This window comes from Microtus pennsylvanicus, chromosome 6 (genome assembly GCF_037038515.1).
Source record: "Microtus pennsylvanicus isolate mMicPen1 chromosome 6, mMicPen1.hap1, whole genome shotgun sequence".
Lineage (NCBI taxonomy): Eukaryota > Metazoa > Chordata > Mammalia > Rodentia > Cricetidae > Microtus > Microtus pennsylvanicus.
The window spans coordinates 125,676,352-125,693,453 of record NC_134584.1 but is presented as its reverse complement, the minus strand read 5'-3'; the positions used below and the strand labels follow the sequence as shown (position 1 = coordinate 125,693,453).

General features: G+C 50.5%; 1 protein-coding gene across 4 annotated transcripts in view; it reads left to right on the top strand.

Annotated features, from left to right (window-relative positions):
- Nucleotides 1-2,568: 2,568 nt before the first annotated feature.
- Tarbp1 (tRNA guanosine 2 -O-methyltransferase TARBP1) overlaps nucleotides 2,569-17,102 on the top strand; it is a 56,272-nt gene continuing 41,738 nt past the window's right edge. For all 4 annotated transcript variants that reach the window (XM_075977701.1, XM_075977700.1, XM_075977702.1 and 1 more), the window contains exons 1-6: nucleotides 2,569-3,394; nucleotides 6,566-6,663; nucleotides 8,025-8,094; nucleotides 10,770-10,918; nucleotides 12,892-12,944; nucleotides 15,601-15,698. In XM_075977701.1, coding sequence (XP_075833816.1) covers nucleotides 2,584-3,394; nucleotides 6,566-6,663; nucleotides 8,025-8,094; nucleotides 10,770-10,918; nucleotides 12,892-12,944; nucleotides 15,601-15,698 — 1,279 coding nt within the window. In that variant the 5' untranslated portion in view covers nucleotides 2,569-2,583. The remainder of the gene's footprint in view (nucleotides 3,395-6,565; nucleotides 6,664-8,024; nucleotides 8,095-10,769; nucleotides 10,919-12,891; nucleotides 12,945-15,600; nucleotides 15,699-17,102) is intronic.

The following is a 17,102-nucleotide window of genomic DNA, read 5'->3' as shown; positions in this document are numbered from 1 at the left end:
TGTAGAAGTCATTTTTAAAAATCAAGATAAAATTTATACAGAATGAAAGTCAGAGCTCTCAAGGGTTCAAGGCATTTTTGACAAATGTTAGATTGTGTAATCAGCACCTGAATCCAATTAAAATATTGCCCTAGAAGCTTCCCTGCCGGCGGGTCCTGGACCTTCCACATTCTCCACGGGCTACTGCAATCCTCGTCTCTAACACAACAGGCGCTTTGCTGGTGTTTGAATGTCAGCAAAGGGAATCTTCAGGATGCAAACACTGCTGGAGATCTCACACTTATCCACAACTCGGCAGAGATGAGTGATCAGCTCTCTGTACTTGTCCATGGCCTTATCTTGTAAATGGCTATTTGTGCATCCAGGGTCCTCTGAGGAGGAAGGTTTAGCTTGTTACAAAGTTTAATGTTAAAAAAAAAAACAAAGTTTAATGTTGCGAAAAGCAGCTTCCTACAAAGACTTTTAAAGTCTAGAGACAATTTAAACACTCTGGGAGGGGCATGGGGATGTGTGCTCACTACATCATAAAGTGGATATATTGTATCTTTATGGGAAACAGTATTTCAAAGCAATCCTAACATTTCCCTGCCTGCCAGTAATGCAAAAGCATTCTAGTTTCCGTCCTTGGCCCTTGTCATTTGGCGTTCTAAAATACTGTTTAGAACTTTATTGTACTGTATTTATTTGAGAATGTGCGCCCAGGACTGGGTGCCACACTGTCCCAGCACAGAGGTCAGAAAAGAGCTGGCAAGAAGAGTCAGTTTTCTTCCACCACGTGGGATCCAACTCAGGTTGTCTGTGTTGGCAGTGAGCACCTCTACCCCTTGTCATCTTGCCAGCCCTCACTTGGTAGGCATGAAAGGGTGGCTGTCTCCTTGTGGATTTAATGCACATTTGTCTTATGATTAAAAATGTCAGATACCTTTGCAAGCACATATCATTTTACATCTTCCTTTGTTAAGTGTCTGCTCAAAACTTATTTTTTTAAAAAAACATTTTATGCTTGATATCTGTTTATGATGAGAGAAATGGTATTTCTAACCACTTTCCATGGACTAAGCAATACATATTTACCAATATTCTAAATAGGTTTAAAATGGAATCTTTTATGTGTTTTGCCAAAGGCAAACGGAACGACTGAGACACGAAGGAAATCTTTCATTTGTAGTATCAGTTAACTTTAAAACTATTCATATTATTTTACGTCAAGCTATTTGATGGTGGGGCTGAGTCTCCCTCATTGACTAAGGGGCAGACTTCACACCTAGAAAAACAAAGGGAATCCACATCACTTCTTCAGTTAAACCTGAGATTCGGTGAGGAGCGAAAGCAGCCATGTGCATGTCAAGATGAGAGGTCTTCTTTGTCTGAGTCTGAATCAGGCAGTGGAGACTGTGAGAAACACAGAACTACATAGGGAAGCCTGGTTTTGAGTTTGCTAGCGGGATCCAGCAGAGGGCACTGTGAAGTATCTGAAAAGTTTCTGCACCCCGTAAGCCTCTTCGCCAATGCAGCAATCCAAGTCAGATCAAGTCAAACGAAATTTAAAAAGCCCAGGTTTAAAGGATAGAACTCTCTCCTGGATGATTTTCCAGTCCTCCCCCCATCCCCCACCCCCAGAGGAGATGGGAAAGAGAGACCGGAAAACCACGTGTCTGTTTCGGGGGAGGCAGTTTAAATGCCCTGTGGGAGTGGTCTTGAGCATCTCTGCGGGTAGGGTCATCATTTGTATTGTATCAGCATGTGAGGTGGGGGCTCACACCGTGTGTGTGTGTGTGTGTGTGTGTGTGTGTGTAGAAGCTAGGGGTTGATGTGTGGTGTCTTCCTCCACCTTGTGTGTGTTTGTTTTTGTGACGAGGTGTCTCTTCTTAGTCCTGGAATGTAGACCAGATTGACCTCGAATTCCCGGTAGTTCTCCCGCCTCAGCCTCCCCAGGGCTGGGATTAAAGGCGTGTGCCACCACTCCCTGCTCCCAACTAGTTCCTACGCCACAGGTTTTCTCACTGAACCTGGAACTGACCTCAGCCACACTGGCTGATCAGCGACTCCAGAGATCTTCCTGTCTCCATCACGCGGGATGGCAGTTACCCCTCTGTGGGGATTCCAACTCGGATTCTTATGCTTACAGAGAAAGCACTTTGCCCAACGAGCCATCTCATCTCCCTCATGACTTATTTTCAACACGTAAATCCAGAGTGCATTTTGTATCCATTGTCTTAGGGTCTTTGTGGTAGCTCAAAGGAGCGTTTTTGAAAGGAGCAGATTGGGGGACTGCGATGGACATCTATGTGAATTTGGTGCCTCTTAGCTAATTTCGGCTCCAGACCTCTCCTAATCAGGATCCCCGGAACTGGTGTAATACTACAGCGAACGTCTCTGCAGCCACTCTTCTTGCTAAAAACTGTAAGGGACAGAGTGGCAGGAGGCACTACACCCTAGGGCTCTAGGACCCTCATCGAAGTGGAAGGAACTACAGACGGTTCCACGCCCAGGAGGGAGTGTGTGGGCGGGAACCTCTCGCTGCGCACGCGCACTCGCGCATAGAGCTGCCGGCGCACGCGCTCGGGGTCGGCTCCCCCTGCAATGGAGCGTGTGTTGGCGGACGCGCTTCTGGCGCAGAGCCGGGAGCCCTGCGCGCTGCTGGGGGCACTGTGCGGCGGGGAGACGAGTGCGGAGCGGGTGGAGACTCTGCGCCTGGTGCTGCAACGGCTGGAGGAGCGCGGCGCGGACGCCGGCGGACTGGCCGAGGCGGCGCACGAGGTGGCCAGGGGCCACCTGGTGCCCTGGCTGCACGCGTCCCCCCGTGGAGGGCCCGCGGGGCCGCGCGTGCTCCGGGCGGCGAGCGCGGCGTTGCGGTCGTGCGCGCGCCTGGCAGGGCCCGAACTGGCAGTGGCGCTGGCCGAGGAGGCGCTGCGCGAGCTTCCGAACGTGCCGGCCGTGGAGCTTCTGGCCGCCGTGGCGCCGTGTCTGCGCGCCCTCGATGACGCCCCGCTGCTGCGTCGCCTGGCGCGCGCGTCCGTGGAGCTGGCGCTGGCCGGGGACGCGCCGCCGGCGGTGGGCGCGCGCCTGCTGCCCGCGCTGGCACAGAGTGCAGAACCGGCGTTGCGCGCGGCTTGGGACGCGCTGGCTTCCCCGGGACCCGGAGCTGAGGGCCGCACTGGGCCAGAGCTGCTGGTGCTGAGCGCGCTGGCCGAGAAACTACTGTCGGCTCGTGCGCGCCATGAGGACCTCGACGCGCGCCTCCGCGGCCGCTTCTGGAGAACCGTGCAGGCTGGACTGGGCTGCACACAGGACGCGCTCACGCGCAAGCGCGCGCGCTACCTGCTGCAGAGGGCTGTGCGGGTGTCTGCAGAGCTGGCGATGGACTGTACCTGCGGTCCCCAGGACACAATGGGTATCCACTTCTCTCTTTCTAAACATAATTATGTCAAAGTATGTGCTCCTGTGTGTACCACGTGCGTGTAGGTGCCTGGGAGGGCATCGGATCTCCTTGAGCTGGAGTTAAAGGCGGTTGTGAACTACCTCTTGTGCGTGCTGGGAACCAAACCCCGGTCCTCTAGAAGTGCATTAAGTGCTCTTAGCCACCGAGCCATCTCTCCAGCCTGGTACCTGCTTGTCTCTTTGCCCCAGCTCCACCCAGCTTCCCCAAACCAGCTCTTCAAGGGTCATCAACCTCGTCCTGATTTACCACCTGCGTCTGGCACCTCTACAGCGATTTCCGCTTGAGTTTTGGGAACCAGAGTAGGGTGGGATACTGCACATGGTGGTAGTGTGATCTGTACCACAAGCCTGCTCCATTCCCTGACATCCTGATTGAAAAAGGGTCGACACCTGTATCATTCTAAAGAAAGACGGTGTGTCCCAAGTTAACGCTTGAAGCTTGAGGAACTTAATTAAGTATTGGTCTCTTGACATTCCCTTTGGGAACTGTAGGAACAGGGTTTGTTAATGTTTGCACGCGTGTGTGCGTGCTTGTGCACGTGTATGTGTGTGTTCGCGTGTATGTGTTGGACTGTGTTTATAGGCCAGAAGTCAACAGAAGATGTTTTCCTTACTCTCCACTTTATTTTTTGAGTCAGGGCCTCTCTCTGAATCCTGAACTCAATGTTTAGCTAGACTGGCTGACCAGGGATCCTAAGCTTTCATCTCCCATTCTGCCTCTGCCTCCTCAGCTGGGCTTGCAAGCACGGGCCTCAATGATGGTATTTCTACATGGGTTATCACGTCTGTCATTTCCATTTGAACTTTTTATTATATTTATTGTGTGTGTATGCTATGGCACCCCAAACCTCTCAGGATCCAGGAGGGATGCTGTAGCCAGTGAGCACTGGTTAGAGAGATCCGAGGGTGAAGGAACAGATCAGCTCACATAAATCTCACCGTGTCCCGTCTATTCCTCCTGTGTTCTCCCCCATGATGATCTCTGGATCCCACACAGACACAATTGACAATTTTTTGTGATACAGCGAGGACACCAGGCACGCACTCTTTAGGGCCACAGACAGATGAGACTGGCAAAGCAGGCCCCAGTCTGTGAAGCGCCTGGGCACACCTGAGAAGGGGTGAATTAGAAGGCTGTGATGTCTAACAGAGGGAGTGTGTGTGTTAATTACACATGTGTGGCTTGTTAAGATAGACTTTGTAGTTGATAAATGTTGAGCAGTTCTTTCGCTGCCTTTCCCAGTTACTGGAGACGCAGCATTGTAGTAACCGTGGCAACCAGAGTGCGCATTGGCATTTTTGCTGGCTGAATTAAAGGGAATGGAATCTTTGAGCCCCAGAGATAACATCTATAGCGTAAAATCCGGAGCCTGGCATTTCCGGTCTCCAGGCCAAGGGACAACTTGGTTCTGGACGATGCCTGAGTGAGAATCATTTCCTTTCTCCTGGTCTTTTCTGGAGTTCAGGGCACCTGGTATGTATTCTGTATATCAAGATCATACAGCCGTGGAAAGTCATCCAGTATGCAGTGTATGAGGGAGCTATGCCCAATAATTAATGCACTGCTGGCTTTCCTGGGATGAATCCCACTATGGAACGGGGAACACGGTGGCCTCACGAGGGTTCTACAGAAGTGGCAGCGGCTAGTCCAAAGACAAATAGTCCCAGAGCTTTGCAAATTGGGTTTTCTCGCTGGAGCACTCCCATGAGTTAGTCTCGTGATTTTTGTCAGCTGTACTTTTACCGTATGGTGCTTGCGGCCCTGTCCTTTGGCCTTGTGCTCTCTGATGGCCCCTGAATGTTCGGGGGTTTGTGGGTTATATGTTATTTCGTTTTCTGGCAGAAATGCTCGTATGTGGCTTCTTGCTTCCAAAGCAGAGCGGAGATGGTCTACACATCTTCGTTTTGTCCCTATAGCTCGACTGATGGTTTGATCAGCCCATCTCCAGCTGGGGGAGACATTTCTATCCAAATTTTATGTGACAACACACTGCCTGCCACACAAACGAGGCTCCTTTGCATCCAAGTTTAAAGGCCTTGGTTCATCCAGCTGTGTTTGAGAAGCTGGAGATTCTACTGTTGGTTTTGGGAAGTTGGGATGATTCTGGATCCTGCTTAAGGGTGGCCTGTGGCTTCCCCGTGGAGGTTCCTGGGGTTCAGGTCCCCAGCCTCCTGGAGTCTCCTCTTTCACTTGTGTGCAACACACTTGGAAGTTTCCATGAGCTTTGTCAGTTGTGACTTCCTCCCTGGCTGTCTCTGCTTCTCTTCTTGACTTGGGACCTCTGGACTTGTCGTCTGTCTTAGTTACTTTTCTGTTGCTGAGATAGACACCCTCAAAAAAATCCCTCAACCCAAATAAAAGCAAAAATTCAAGCTCAGAGTAGTTAATCAAGCAAACAACAACAACAAAGTAAAATTAGACAGAAGTTCTGTAGAAAGGTTTTGCTTTGGGCCACCAGTTCACAAGAAAATGACATGGAGACTTATTTTTAATTATGAAAGCTCGACCTTACCGTAGGTTTGTACTTAACTAATTCTTATAACTTAAATTAGCCCATATCTTTGAATCTACATTCTTTTTTTATAGTTATTTAATTATTATGTATACAATATTCTGTCTGTGTGTATGCCTGCAGGCCAGAAGAGGGCACCAGACCCCATTACAGATGGTTGTGAGCCACCATGTGGTTGCTGGGAATTGAACTCAGGACCTTTGGAAGAGCAGGCAATGCTCTTAACCTCTGAGCCATCTCTCCAGCCCTGAATCTACATTCTTTCATATGGCTCAGTTACCTTTACTCTGTATTGCCCATCCTGCTTCCTTTCCGTCTGGCTGGCAACTCTGCCTTCTTCCCAGAGTTCTCTCTGTCCAGAAGTCCCGCCTATACCTCCTGCCTGGCTATTGACCGTTTAGTTTTTATTAAACAGTCTTCACACAGGGTAAAGGAGTATTCGACAACAAATTTCTGTTTGAGTTTCTCAAGCCCTTTAAGTGATCCCCTCCCAGGTTAGCAGGTGCCTTGTCTGGTGTCACTGGAATTGAGTTAAGAATAGCTGTGATGAAGACCTTAACCACATCGCTAAAGAACTGATTTATTTTCCTTTCCTGTTGAAACTCTCCTAGATCCAAGCCTATTCTGGTGGTCTGAGAAGAAAAAAGACGAGCTTCTAAAGTTCTGGGAAAACTATATCTTGATCATGGAAGTCCTAGAAGGAAATCAGGTGCGTGTTCTCCCATCTTAGTGAATCCTACAGCCCCTTTTCAGGCCTCATGGGAAGGCCAGCCTGTATAAGCATGGCCGAATCCTTTGTTTCCTGAAATGGATATACTTTAAGATAGCACACGAATTGTTTCAGGAAATTAAAGAATGCTCTCAGTGGATTCCTGTGATTGTGCAGAAATTTAGTCTCACTTGGTCCCCCCTTGGCATTCTCCAACTGCTGTATTTGTTGGGGTGCTCCAGCATGTTACCAGGTGCAAATTACTGGGCCCTCCCCCGTATTTCTGGGTTCAGGTCATCTGAAGTAAGGCCTGACGAGTGTGACCTTTAGACAGGTTTCCAGGTGACACCTGTGCAGCCTTCCTGGTGTAGAGAGTCCTAGTCTTTAAAGGTCACTCCCTGAAAGAGTCCCAGCATGCCAGGGTTCCTGTTTGTATGGTTCCTAGAGGTTCTCATCGCCAAGGGTCCCAGTGTGTAAGACTCCTCAGCTCCAATCCTGGTGTAGAGAGTCCTAGTCTTTAAAGGTCACTCCCTGAAAGAGTCCCAGCATGCCAGGGTTCCTGTCTGTATGGTTCCTAGAGGTTCTCATCGCCAAGGGTCCCAGTGTGTAAGACTCCTCAGCTCCAATCCTGGTGTAGAGAGTCCTAGTCTTTAAAGGTCCCTCCCTGAAAGAGTCCCAGCATGCCAGGGTTCCTGTCTGTATGGTTCCTAGAGGTTCTCATCTCCAAGGGTCCCAGTGTGTAAGACTCCTCAGCTCCAAGGTTCCTGTGTGTGGTCCCCTGTCTGTAAGCTGCAGACCGTGGTCAGTGTCTGTGGATAGATGTCAGTAGGAGGTGCCAGTCCTCGCATGCCGCCCCGCTCCGTGCCAAGTGTACTGAGATGCGGGATGGGCTCGGTCGGTTAACCCATAAGCCTATTTATTTTAGAAACTTAGATTTCAAGTTACTTTGAAATTGGCGAGTCAGACTCTAGCTGAACTGTCACAGCATGGTCTAAGAGACCCCGGAACCCTGAGCTCTGAATGCGCGGTGCTTCCCAGTGTGTGACCCCCGACAGTGGTCGGACTTAGGGTAAGCGCTTCCCTGCATTTACCGTTTAATCTCCCAGCCTTGCCCACTTCTGGGGTCAGACAATTCTGAGTTAGGATGTTCCGTAACCGGGGTCTGGACAGTGTTCCCCAGCTTTGCCGCTCCGTCTCACAGACATGAATCACTGATGCTGCTCAGACCTGGGGAACCAGGCTCCTGACACCTCAGACATAGCAGCGAGAGAAAGGCCGCAGTATGTAAACAGGAACCTTCCCCTGAGGTTTCAAAGCCGTTTCGTGCGATTTTTCATGAGATTCTTTGCTCTTGTTTTTAGATACATGTCATAAAGCCAGTCTTACCCAAGCTAAACAGTCTGTTTGAATACGCAGTATCAGAGGAAAATGGTAACGATTGCTTTTTGGTTCTGTTCGTTTGTTTGCTTTAATAACATTAGTCCCCTGATCTCATAACTAACCGTTATCTATCAGAGGCTTTGGGAAAACCGTTTAACAGTGAGGAGGAAATGGGATCAACCTGCAGTGCCTCCAGCAAGCGGTGCTGGCCTCGGGCATTGTGGGTACGCGCTCTCCGAGCACACTGGCCCTGTGTCCACACTGTACCCTCCACCCATCTCTTACAACATGGCTTAAATGGCTGCAAAGATTCCAGTAACTTAGAGGTATGATTAGACGTTTAAAGCAGTTTATTATAAAAATTTCAAACTATTTCCCTTCTTTATAGAAAGGAAAGAATGTGTGTGATGAACCAGGACCTGTCTCGGTCCTGGCGGAAACACACAATGGGCAGCCTCGTCTCCTGGGCCCGTGCGGTCTCTGCTGCTCCCTCTCCAGCAGCTCAGCTTCCTTTGATTCCATCTGTAAATCTCAGTGTGTGTCCTTAGAGAGCAGGCTGGGGAGAGGGCCCAGTGGGCAAAGGCCTTGGTGTGTGAGCGTGAGGCCCAGAGTTTAGATCCTCAGCACCCATATAAATGCCTTGTGGGTCTGGTGACCCGCCTGCAATCCCAGCATTCCTGAGGCAGACACAGGGGAGCCCTGGGTGAACTGGCTAGATAGACTAGCCAGATCAGCAAGCTCTGGGCTCAGCAGGAGACCTTGCTTTGATACCTAAGGTGGAGAGGGGTTGAGGAAGACACCGGATGTCCAGCTCTGGCCTCTACACACGTGTGCCCATGCTGGAACAAGTGCACATGTCCATGTATCCCTCCACACCCACACAAATAAGAACCTGCTAATGCTTTTGTGGTAGGGCTATTTTTATAATAATACCCATCTAATATGGATATATACTTCTAACTGCTTTCCAGCCTTATTGCCTTAATATACCTTTTTAATATATAAATACACATCTATTTTTTTGTTAGACTGGGTGGGGGTAGATCCTGTTTCAGGTATCTTGGGGTTCTTAGGAAGAGGGCATTCAAGGGTGTGAATTTACCTGTGCTTTGAGCCCGCGATCGCTCCTGAAACACAGCACACCTGGAGCTTCCTCAAGTGGCTTTGTGAGGTTGAGCTTCAGCCAGTGATGCAGTAACTGCAGGCTGGAGACTTCCTGTCCGTAGGAATGGGAAGGTGCCCTATCATGTGTTTATTTATGAGTGCTGCGCCCTGTAGGTAGTGGCTGCCCTGGGTAGTCCCCTCACTGATGGCTGCCCTGGGTAGTCACCTCACTGATGGCTGCCTTGGGTAGTCACCTCACTGATGGGCTGACCTCTGAGGAACTGGTCTTTACTCTGCGGATGGCTCTGGCCATTCTCTGACACAGTGAGAGCTTCCACAGGCCGCAGGTCTCTCTTGTCCCACCTGGGCCAGCACGTAATGGGATCCTGCCCTTCTCTTGAGCTCTTGCTGTTAAAACGATGTTCCCATGGCATCATTTCATGCTTTGCCCGTGGCGCTCAGCAAGCCAAACCAAATAGCATTGACTGGTTTTGAAAAGTTCCTGTTGACGGAGAGTTGGAAAAACATGTTGGGGTAGATTACAAACAATAGGCCAATTTAGCTGTAGAATACAATGAGATAAAAAAAATTATAGTATAATTAAATAAAGACTATGAATCAGGAACAATCAATAGAAGGTACACATATGTTCTATTTTTAAGTCTTATTTTTATTTATGTGAATGTGTGGATGTGCCTATGTGATACACCACATGCATGTAGGTGCCTCACAGGCCAGAAGATGTTAGCTTTGCTGGAGCTGGAATTACAGCTGGGAGTGAGCCGCCCTACGTGGCGCTGAGACTCGAACCCCAGTGCTCTGGAAGAGCAGCCAGTGCTCTTAACCACTGAGCCATCCCTCCAGCCCTTACTCTGTCTCTTACTGTGGATTCAATTATACATTCACTTGAGGGGTCTCTTACTCCACGTCAGTGTGTACAAGCACTGGAGGCCTTGGAAGCATTTTCCACTCGAGTTTTGTCTTTTTTCCCCCCATGAAACAGCAGTTTTGGCTCCAAGTCCTATGAAGAGAACAGAGAAGGGACCAAAAAGAAGTTCATGTGAGGGAGGCTCAGGCCTGACCTAGGGGTAACACACAAACTCTGAGCTTGGAGCTGACCAGCCTGGGATGGGGAGCTGGCTCTGTGAGGATGGTATGGGCACTGAGGAAAGTGGGTCTGCAGAGCGGCAAGGCTGGGGTAGCCAGTGCCAGCCTGTGTCTTGTTCACAGTTCAAGAACAGTGGGAAGCTAGGCAGAGGGTGACAGTTTCAGATTTGTGTATGAAGAATGGCCTGAAGCCAGCTGAGGGGAGAACGAGCTGAACCCACCCCAGATAGATGTAAGGTTCCATTCGTACACACACGCACGCACGCACGCACGCACGCACGCCAGCGCTGTCCTGAGTGCCGTGGTGCCTGCGGCAGCTGAGTGCATCCACAATGCTGACCGCTGAGGTGATTGGGTTCTACAAGCTCTGTGGGTGTGTGCTGAACAAACTCCCCAAGCCAGAGCTCGCACGCTGTCAGTGTGACTGTCGCATGCAGATTTGTGGTGTGAGCCTCAGTCTCCACACAGAGATCTAAAGCTGAGGTGTGTGTCAGTTCGGGTGCTTGTTCCCGCAGGCTGCTGGCTCGTTCATCCCTCCTGGCTCGTGTGCATTTATACAAGAATGTTTGAAAGCGAGAATAAAATCCTGACCAAAGAAGGCGTGATCCACTTCTTGGAGCTGTATGCCGTGAGATCGCCTCCGTATTCACCGGAACTCTCTGAGGTAATGACATCCCAGCCCCTTCCTCCTTGGCCATCTTCAGAAGGTGAAGGTGAAGGTCGTCTGTTAAGCCTAGGATCTTTTGAGTTTAAGAGAAAAGCCACCCAGTGGGCAAGCTGCCAGTCTCAGCCATTGCTCGGACTAGGAGTTGGAGATGAGGGAGAGGGGAAGTCCTCTGTGTGGGGGTTGGGGGCAGTGCCGGAGTGGGATGTGATGAGGGGGCTCAGAAAACCTGAGAGATGGAGAGGGAGAGGGCACCCAGGCTTCCGTCAGCAAACAAGGGTGCAGAAGAAGCTTTGTTCTTCTGAGTTAGGATGAGTGGGCAGACCACACAGCAGCAGCCGCAGCAAGGGCAGGTCTTTTATAGATCTGCACACACCAAGCTCCTCTTTTTGAGGCGGTGTCTCATGTAGCCTAGGCTGGCCTTTAAGGCTCCCTGTGTAGCCAACGCTGACTCTGAACTCTGGTTCCTTTTGCCTTCAGCTCCAGAGTGCTGGGCTTAAATGCACATCAGCATGCCCGTTTATGTGGTTCTAGGGATTGAACCCAGGGCTTCAAGCGTGGGAGGCAAACACTCTGGGCCACGTCCCAGTCTCAGTCCACCTGTCTACCTCAGATGTAGCTCTCCTGTTTGGGGAAAGCTGAATGGGAGCACATTAGTCAGGGTTCTTCAGGGGAAAGAGTGATAAAATGGCTGTGTATTAAAGAGAAATTTATTAGATTGGAATACAGCAATGGCCGTCTGCTAGCTGGGGAGGCAGACATCCCGTAGCTGGATGCCTCAGTTGTCCAGTCTGGCACTGAAGGCCTGGATGGTTCCTAGAGAGCCGCAGAGTCAGGACTTCAGTCCATGCTGGAAGCCTAGAGAGGCTGGGTTCCGATGGAGCAAAGAGTGGCAGGAGCAGCCACAGGGGCGGCTGCAGGGCAGATGAACTCACAAGCGAGAGGCGAAGGCAAGGAGGCAAACAGCTTTGCCCCTGGTCCTCCCTGTATCTGAGTGTCTGCCAGAGGTGCTGTCCACTCTCAGGGTGGGTCTTCTGCTTCAGGTGATTCAGCCAAAGCAGCGCCTCCCAGGTGTGTCCAGACACTTGCCTTGTGGGTGAGCCTAGATCCATCCAGCGGACAGCATTAGCCATCCCGGGAGCCTTGTCTGCGTCGTTTATGGAGTTTGCAGTTGGGCAGGGAGCTCCTGGTGATGCTGCCCTGGAGCCGTGAGCCATAGCTGTGTGCACTCTGCTGTCTTTTGTCTGAGCTGTTCGTATTTGCCTCTGTCCATCAGCGGCCTCACGCAGTGAGGAGACCAGGGGTGTTGGGGTCTATGCAGTTGGGCCCTGTGGCCGTGAGGAGACCAGGGGTGTTGGGTCTATGCAGTTGGGCCCTGTGGCCGTGAGGAGACCAGGGGTGTTGGGGTCTATGCAGTTGGGCCCTGTGGCTGTGAGACCAGGGGTGTTGGGGTCTATGCAGTTGGGCCCTGTGGCCGTGAGGAGACCAGGGGTGTTGGGGTCTATGCAGTTGGGCCCTGGGCTCCGTGTTCCCTTCCTTAGACCCAGGAGCTCACCTTACATTAGGGTCACACACACCAGCCTGCTTTTTCTGTCTGAACTCCACACTGCAGCCCCTGAGATACAATTCTGCCCCTGCATTTCAGGTAACCTGGTGGGGTGGGGGTTGACTGGCCTCTAGGACTATTTTGGGATGTTAATCCCTGATCCCCACCTTCTCAGCACAGGCTGTCAGCCTTCCCTTGAGGAATCCTTATCTCCCTATTACTGTCTGTATTTCCCACCTAGTTTCTTCGTCAAGCTCCTTCGGCCCTGACCCACGCCCAGAGCCCCGGAGGGCGTTACCGGTGGCAGCGTTCTGTGTGTGCTCGCAGGGCTGCGGCGTTAACCCACTCTGCCCCTCTGCTCTCTTGTGTCCCGCGTAGAGCAAAGGCAGTTGGAAATTCGTGTTAATTCCCATCTTTTCCCTTTCAGTTTATCACTGGCCCGCTGATGGACGCCCTCTCAGAGAGCTGTCTGTACAGCAGGTAAGCGCCCAGGCTGCTCTGTCATTGCTGTGGGGCCGGGGACCAGGCACAGGGCCTGTGCATGCTGGTCAGTGGCACACCATGGACAGAGGGTCCGGTCCAAAGGGTCATTCTCTTCCCTAGCAGCAGTGTGGTTCATTGTATCTGTGCACTGATGTCATGAAACACTGCTAGCCTCCAGCAGCTGTGCAGTTACACACACTGATGTCATGAAACATGCCTAGCCCCCAGCAGCTGTGCAGTTACACACATGATGTCATGAAACACGCCTAGCCCCCAGCAGCTGTGCAGTTACACACACTGATGTCATGAAACACGCCTAGCTCCCAGCAGCTGTGTGTGCACTGATGTCATGAAACACGCCTAGCCCCAGCAGCTGTGCAGTTACACACACTGATGTCATGAAACACGCCTAGCCCCAGCAGCTGTGCAGTGCAGTTACACACACTGATGTCATGAAACACGCCTAGCCCCCAGCAGCTGTGCAGTTACACACACTGATGTCATGAAACACGCCTAGCCCCCAGCAGCTGTGCAGTGCATTTACACACACTGATGTCATGAAACACGCCTAGCCCCAGCAGCTGTGCAGTTACACACACTGATGTCATGAAACACGCCTAGCCCCAGCAGCTGTGCAGTGCAGTTACACACACTGATGTCATGAAACACGCCTAGCCCCCAGCAGCTGTGCAGTTACACACACTGATGTCATGAAACACGCCTAGCCCCCAGCAGCTGTGCAGTGCATTTACACACACTGATGTCATGAAACACGCCTAGCCCCCAGCAGCTGTGCAGTTACACACACTGATGTCATGAAACACGCCTAGCCCCCAGCAGCTGTGCAGTTACACACACTGATGTCATGAAACACGCCTAGCCCCCAGCAGCTGTGCAGTTACACACACTGATGTCATGAAACACGCCTAGCTCCAGCAGCTGTGCAGTTACACACACTGATGTCATGAAACACGCCTAGCCCCCAGCAGCGGTGCAGTGCAGTTACACACACTGATGTCATGAAACACGCCTAGCCCCCAGCAGCTGTGCAGTTACACACACTGATGTCATGAAACACGCCTAGCCCCCAGCAGCTGTGCAGTTACACACACTGATGTCATGAAACACGCCTAGCCCCCAGCAGCTGTGCAGTTACACACACTGATGTCATGAAACACGCCTAGCCCCCAGCAGCTGTGCAGTTACACACACTGATGTCGTGAAACATGCCTAGCCCCCAGCAGCTGTGCAGTTACACACACTGATGTCATGAAATACGCCTAGCTCCCCTTTTTATTTTAGCTTTTTAATTTTGACTTAGTCTCACAGTTTTTCAGAAAAGTTCAGGGCTAATACAGAGTTGTTCATTGTTCACTAGAGTCAGCAGATGTTAATGTCTGGTGGGATTTGCTGAGTCATCACCGCGCGTGCGTGTGTGTGTGTGTGTGTGTGTGTGTGCATGTGTGGATTACTCTGCTGAACCGATGTACCCTCCTGCATGTTTCATTCATGTGTCTGCCCCTCCCTACTTCCACCCAGCCATCTCTCTCTTTCCCTCTCTCCTTCCTCTCTCATCCTCATTCTCCCTCTGTATTAAGAACTGCGAGCTCACACCAGTCTGTCTGGCACAGCCCACCCTAACATTCCTTTCTGTATCTGACAGTGGCGGCCATGGCTTATAGGAGGTCTGCTTGTCCACAGCTTTCGCGCTTGGAAAAGGTTAGCAGTCGGAAGCTTGTCAGTTTTCTGCCTTAGCCTCATTGGGAGAATTATCGATACCCTGAAACTGCCTGTTCAGCTCTCTGATTTTAGAATTGTTTTGTCTTTCTGATATTGATCACTTGAGTTCATAACTATAAGCAAGTTACACTAAAGCCCTCTAAAAAAGAAAAACCACCCCATTTCCCACACTCTTTAAAAATGCTAACTAGCATCCAGGCCGAGTGACAGGAATATATTAGTTTCTAGTGTCTGATGCATACATATTGACAACATAATGGCATGATTGACAGGGACATGAGTCTTCAGGGAGTCATTGCTAGATGGCATTCCACATCTGTGAGGCAGCTGGGCAGTGTGCAGTCAGCAGCGGCCCCCATGCTTTTGGGAGAGTTGGCATATACATTTATCACGACACACCTTCTGGTGCTCTGTTGTGTTCAGTTAGCAGATAACACACAGAGCCAGAAACGCTTGGTGGAGTCCGCATTCACAGTGAAACACTGTAGCGGATGCGAGGCCTCTCTGGTACTTGTCCTCGCTGGGAGTGCTTCTTTAACTTAGAGATGGAAATCCACTGAGTTATATGTTGGAAACAAAAACGCACAGTTTAAGTTGATCATCCTCAGCGGTTTTATAAGATGCTAGACTGATGTGTGTCAGGAGGGGAAGGGGAGTGTCATCGCAGGCTGCCGTGCCCCTTTGGTCTAACAGCCCAGAGTCCTGGAGAGTCCCGCTTGTTCTGCTAGAACACCCAGATGTTTCTGCGTTCAGAGAGTCTCCGAACATTACTGAGAAATAAAGTGCAGGTCCAGGGCAAGAGGCCTTGTCCAGTTGCTCATTGCTGGGAACCGTGTTGTGTTTAGACTAATGTCTGTATATGTGTATTTGTAAATGGATTTTAAGTTCATGTTTTTCTCCCCTTTGTTCGCAGATCCCCAGGGCAACTGTCGGGAAGTGGCTCTCCCCTGGGATTAAAGCTGCAGACGTTTCTGGTCGCTTACGTTTCTCTTCTTCCAGAAGAAGCAAAGAGTATGTCCTTAGAGGTTTTAATTTACATTTTAACTTAGCATGTTCTGGTACATGTGCCATCACGTGACTGTCATGATTGGTGCTGTGCAGCTGTCTGCAGCGGGCCACTGGCCTTGCGGTCTGTATACTGTCTCCTCTGCAGGCGTTAGCAAACAAGGCAGAGCCAAGGAAAGGTGCTGAACAGTACCCAGCCCTCTCAGGGTTGACCTTTGCAGCAGAAAGACAGCTACGTAGCTAAGGAGCGCATACTTCTAGTGTCTTGTACCCTGGAATCAGCCCACTTTCCTGGGCTGGGGTTAATTTTTTTTTATTTATATTTATTTATTTATTTATTTACTTTTGAGGCAAGTTTGGAATTGGACACAAAGCACCTCTGAGACTCTCGTTGCCAGGTAGTGGAAGGGCTTATTCCTCTTTGAATCATCTTGTCACAGTGGCCTTTGTGACCTTTACTGAGCCTAAATATGGATTTTTTATATATTTATTTATTGACAAGATGACCAGTGATACCCATCTATTCAAAAGAGGTGACTATGGTGTGCAGTATCAGGACTTAAGCCGGTTGTCTCAGTGGCTCTGTTCCTGGAGAGAACAGTGGAACCGTCAGCTTTGAGCTCCTGGGGCTGCAGTCTGCAGCATGGCTGGCTAGCCCAGCAGAGTGGCCTGTGGAGGCTGCCCACCTGGTGTTGGTGGCGTGGCCCGGAAGTGTGTGGGGTGAGTTTGAAGGGAGTCTGACTGTTGCACTGAGTGAGGGGTAGGTATGAGACGGCGTGTACTGGATCTGATTCATGCAGCCAGGAGAGAGAAGAATGCTTACCCACAGTTTCCGGTAGCTCCTCCAGTTCTGAGAAGTCTCCGGAATTTTTTTTTCTCTCCTAAGATGGGTCACTATGTAGCTCTAGCTGTCCTGGAACTCATTATGCAGACCAGACTGGCCTCGAACTCTCAGAGATCCATTGCCTCTGCCTCCTCCCAAATGCTGGGAGTAAAGGCGTGTGCTGTCATGTCTGACTGGTTCTGGAACTTCTTAACAGAAGAAAACAGTGCAGTGAGCAGAAACTGTTAGCAGAGCAGATGGAGAGAGCACCAACCCTTTGTGGCTCAGACAAGGACATCAACCACTGAGTGAGACCCAAGGAGGGCATGAAATGGCTTTCCAGGAAGGTGTGCCCAGGAGCCAGGGGCTGCCCCATCAGTGGATCTGACCCTGTCTTGAGCAGCTCAGAAAAGTCCTCAGCAGCTAAAGCTTTACTTCTAACTGGGTGTGGTTTGTTCATGCCTCTAATCCCAGTACAGGGGAAATTGAGGCAGGAGAATCGCCATGAATTCAACATAACTAGACTACTTAGGGAGACCCTGCCTTAAAAAACAAGCAAAAAAACCTTTCTCTTTAATCTTCTGTTA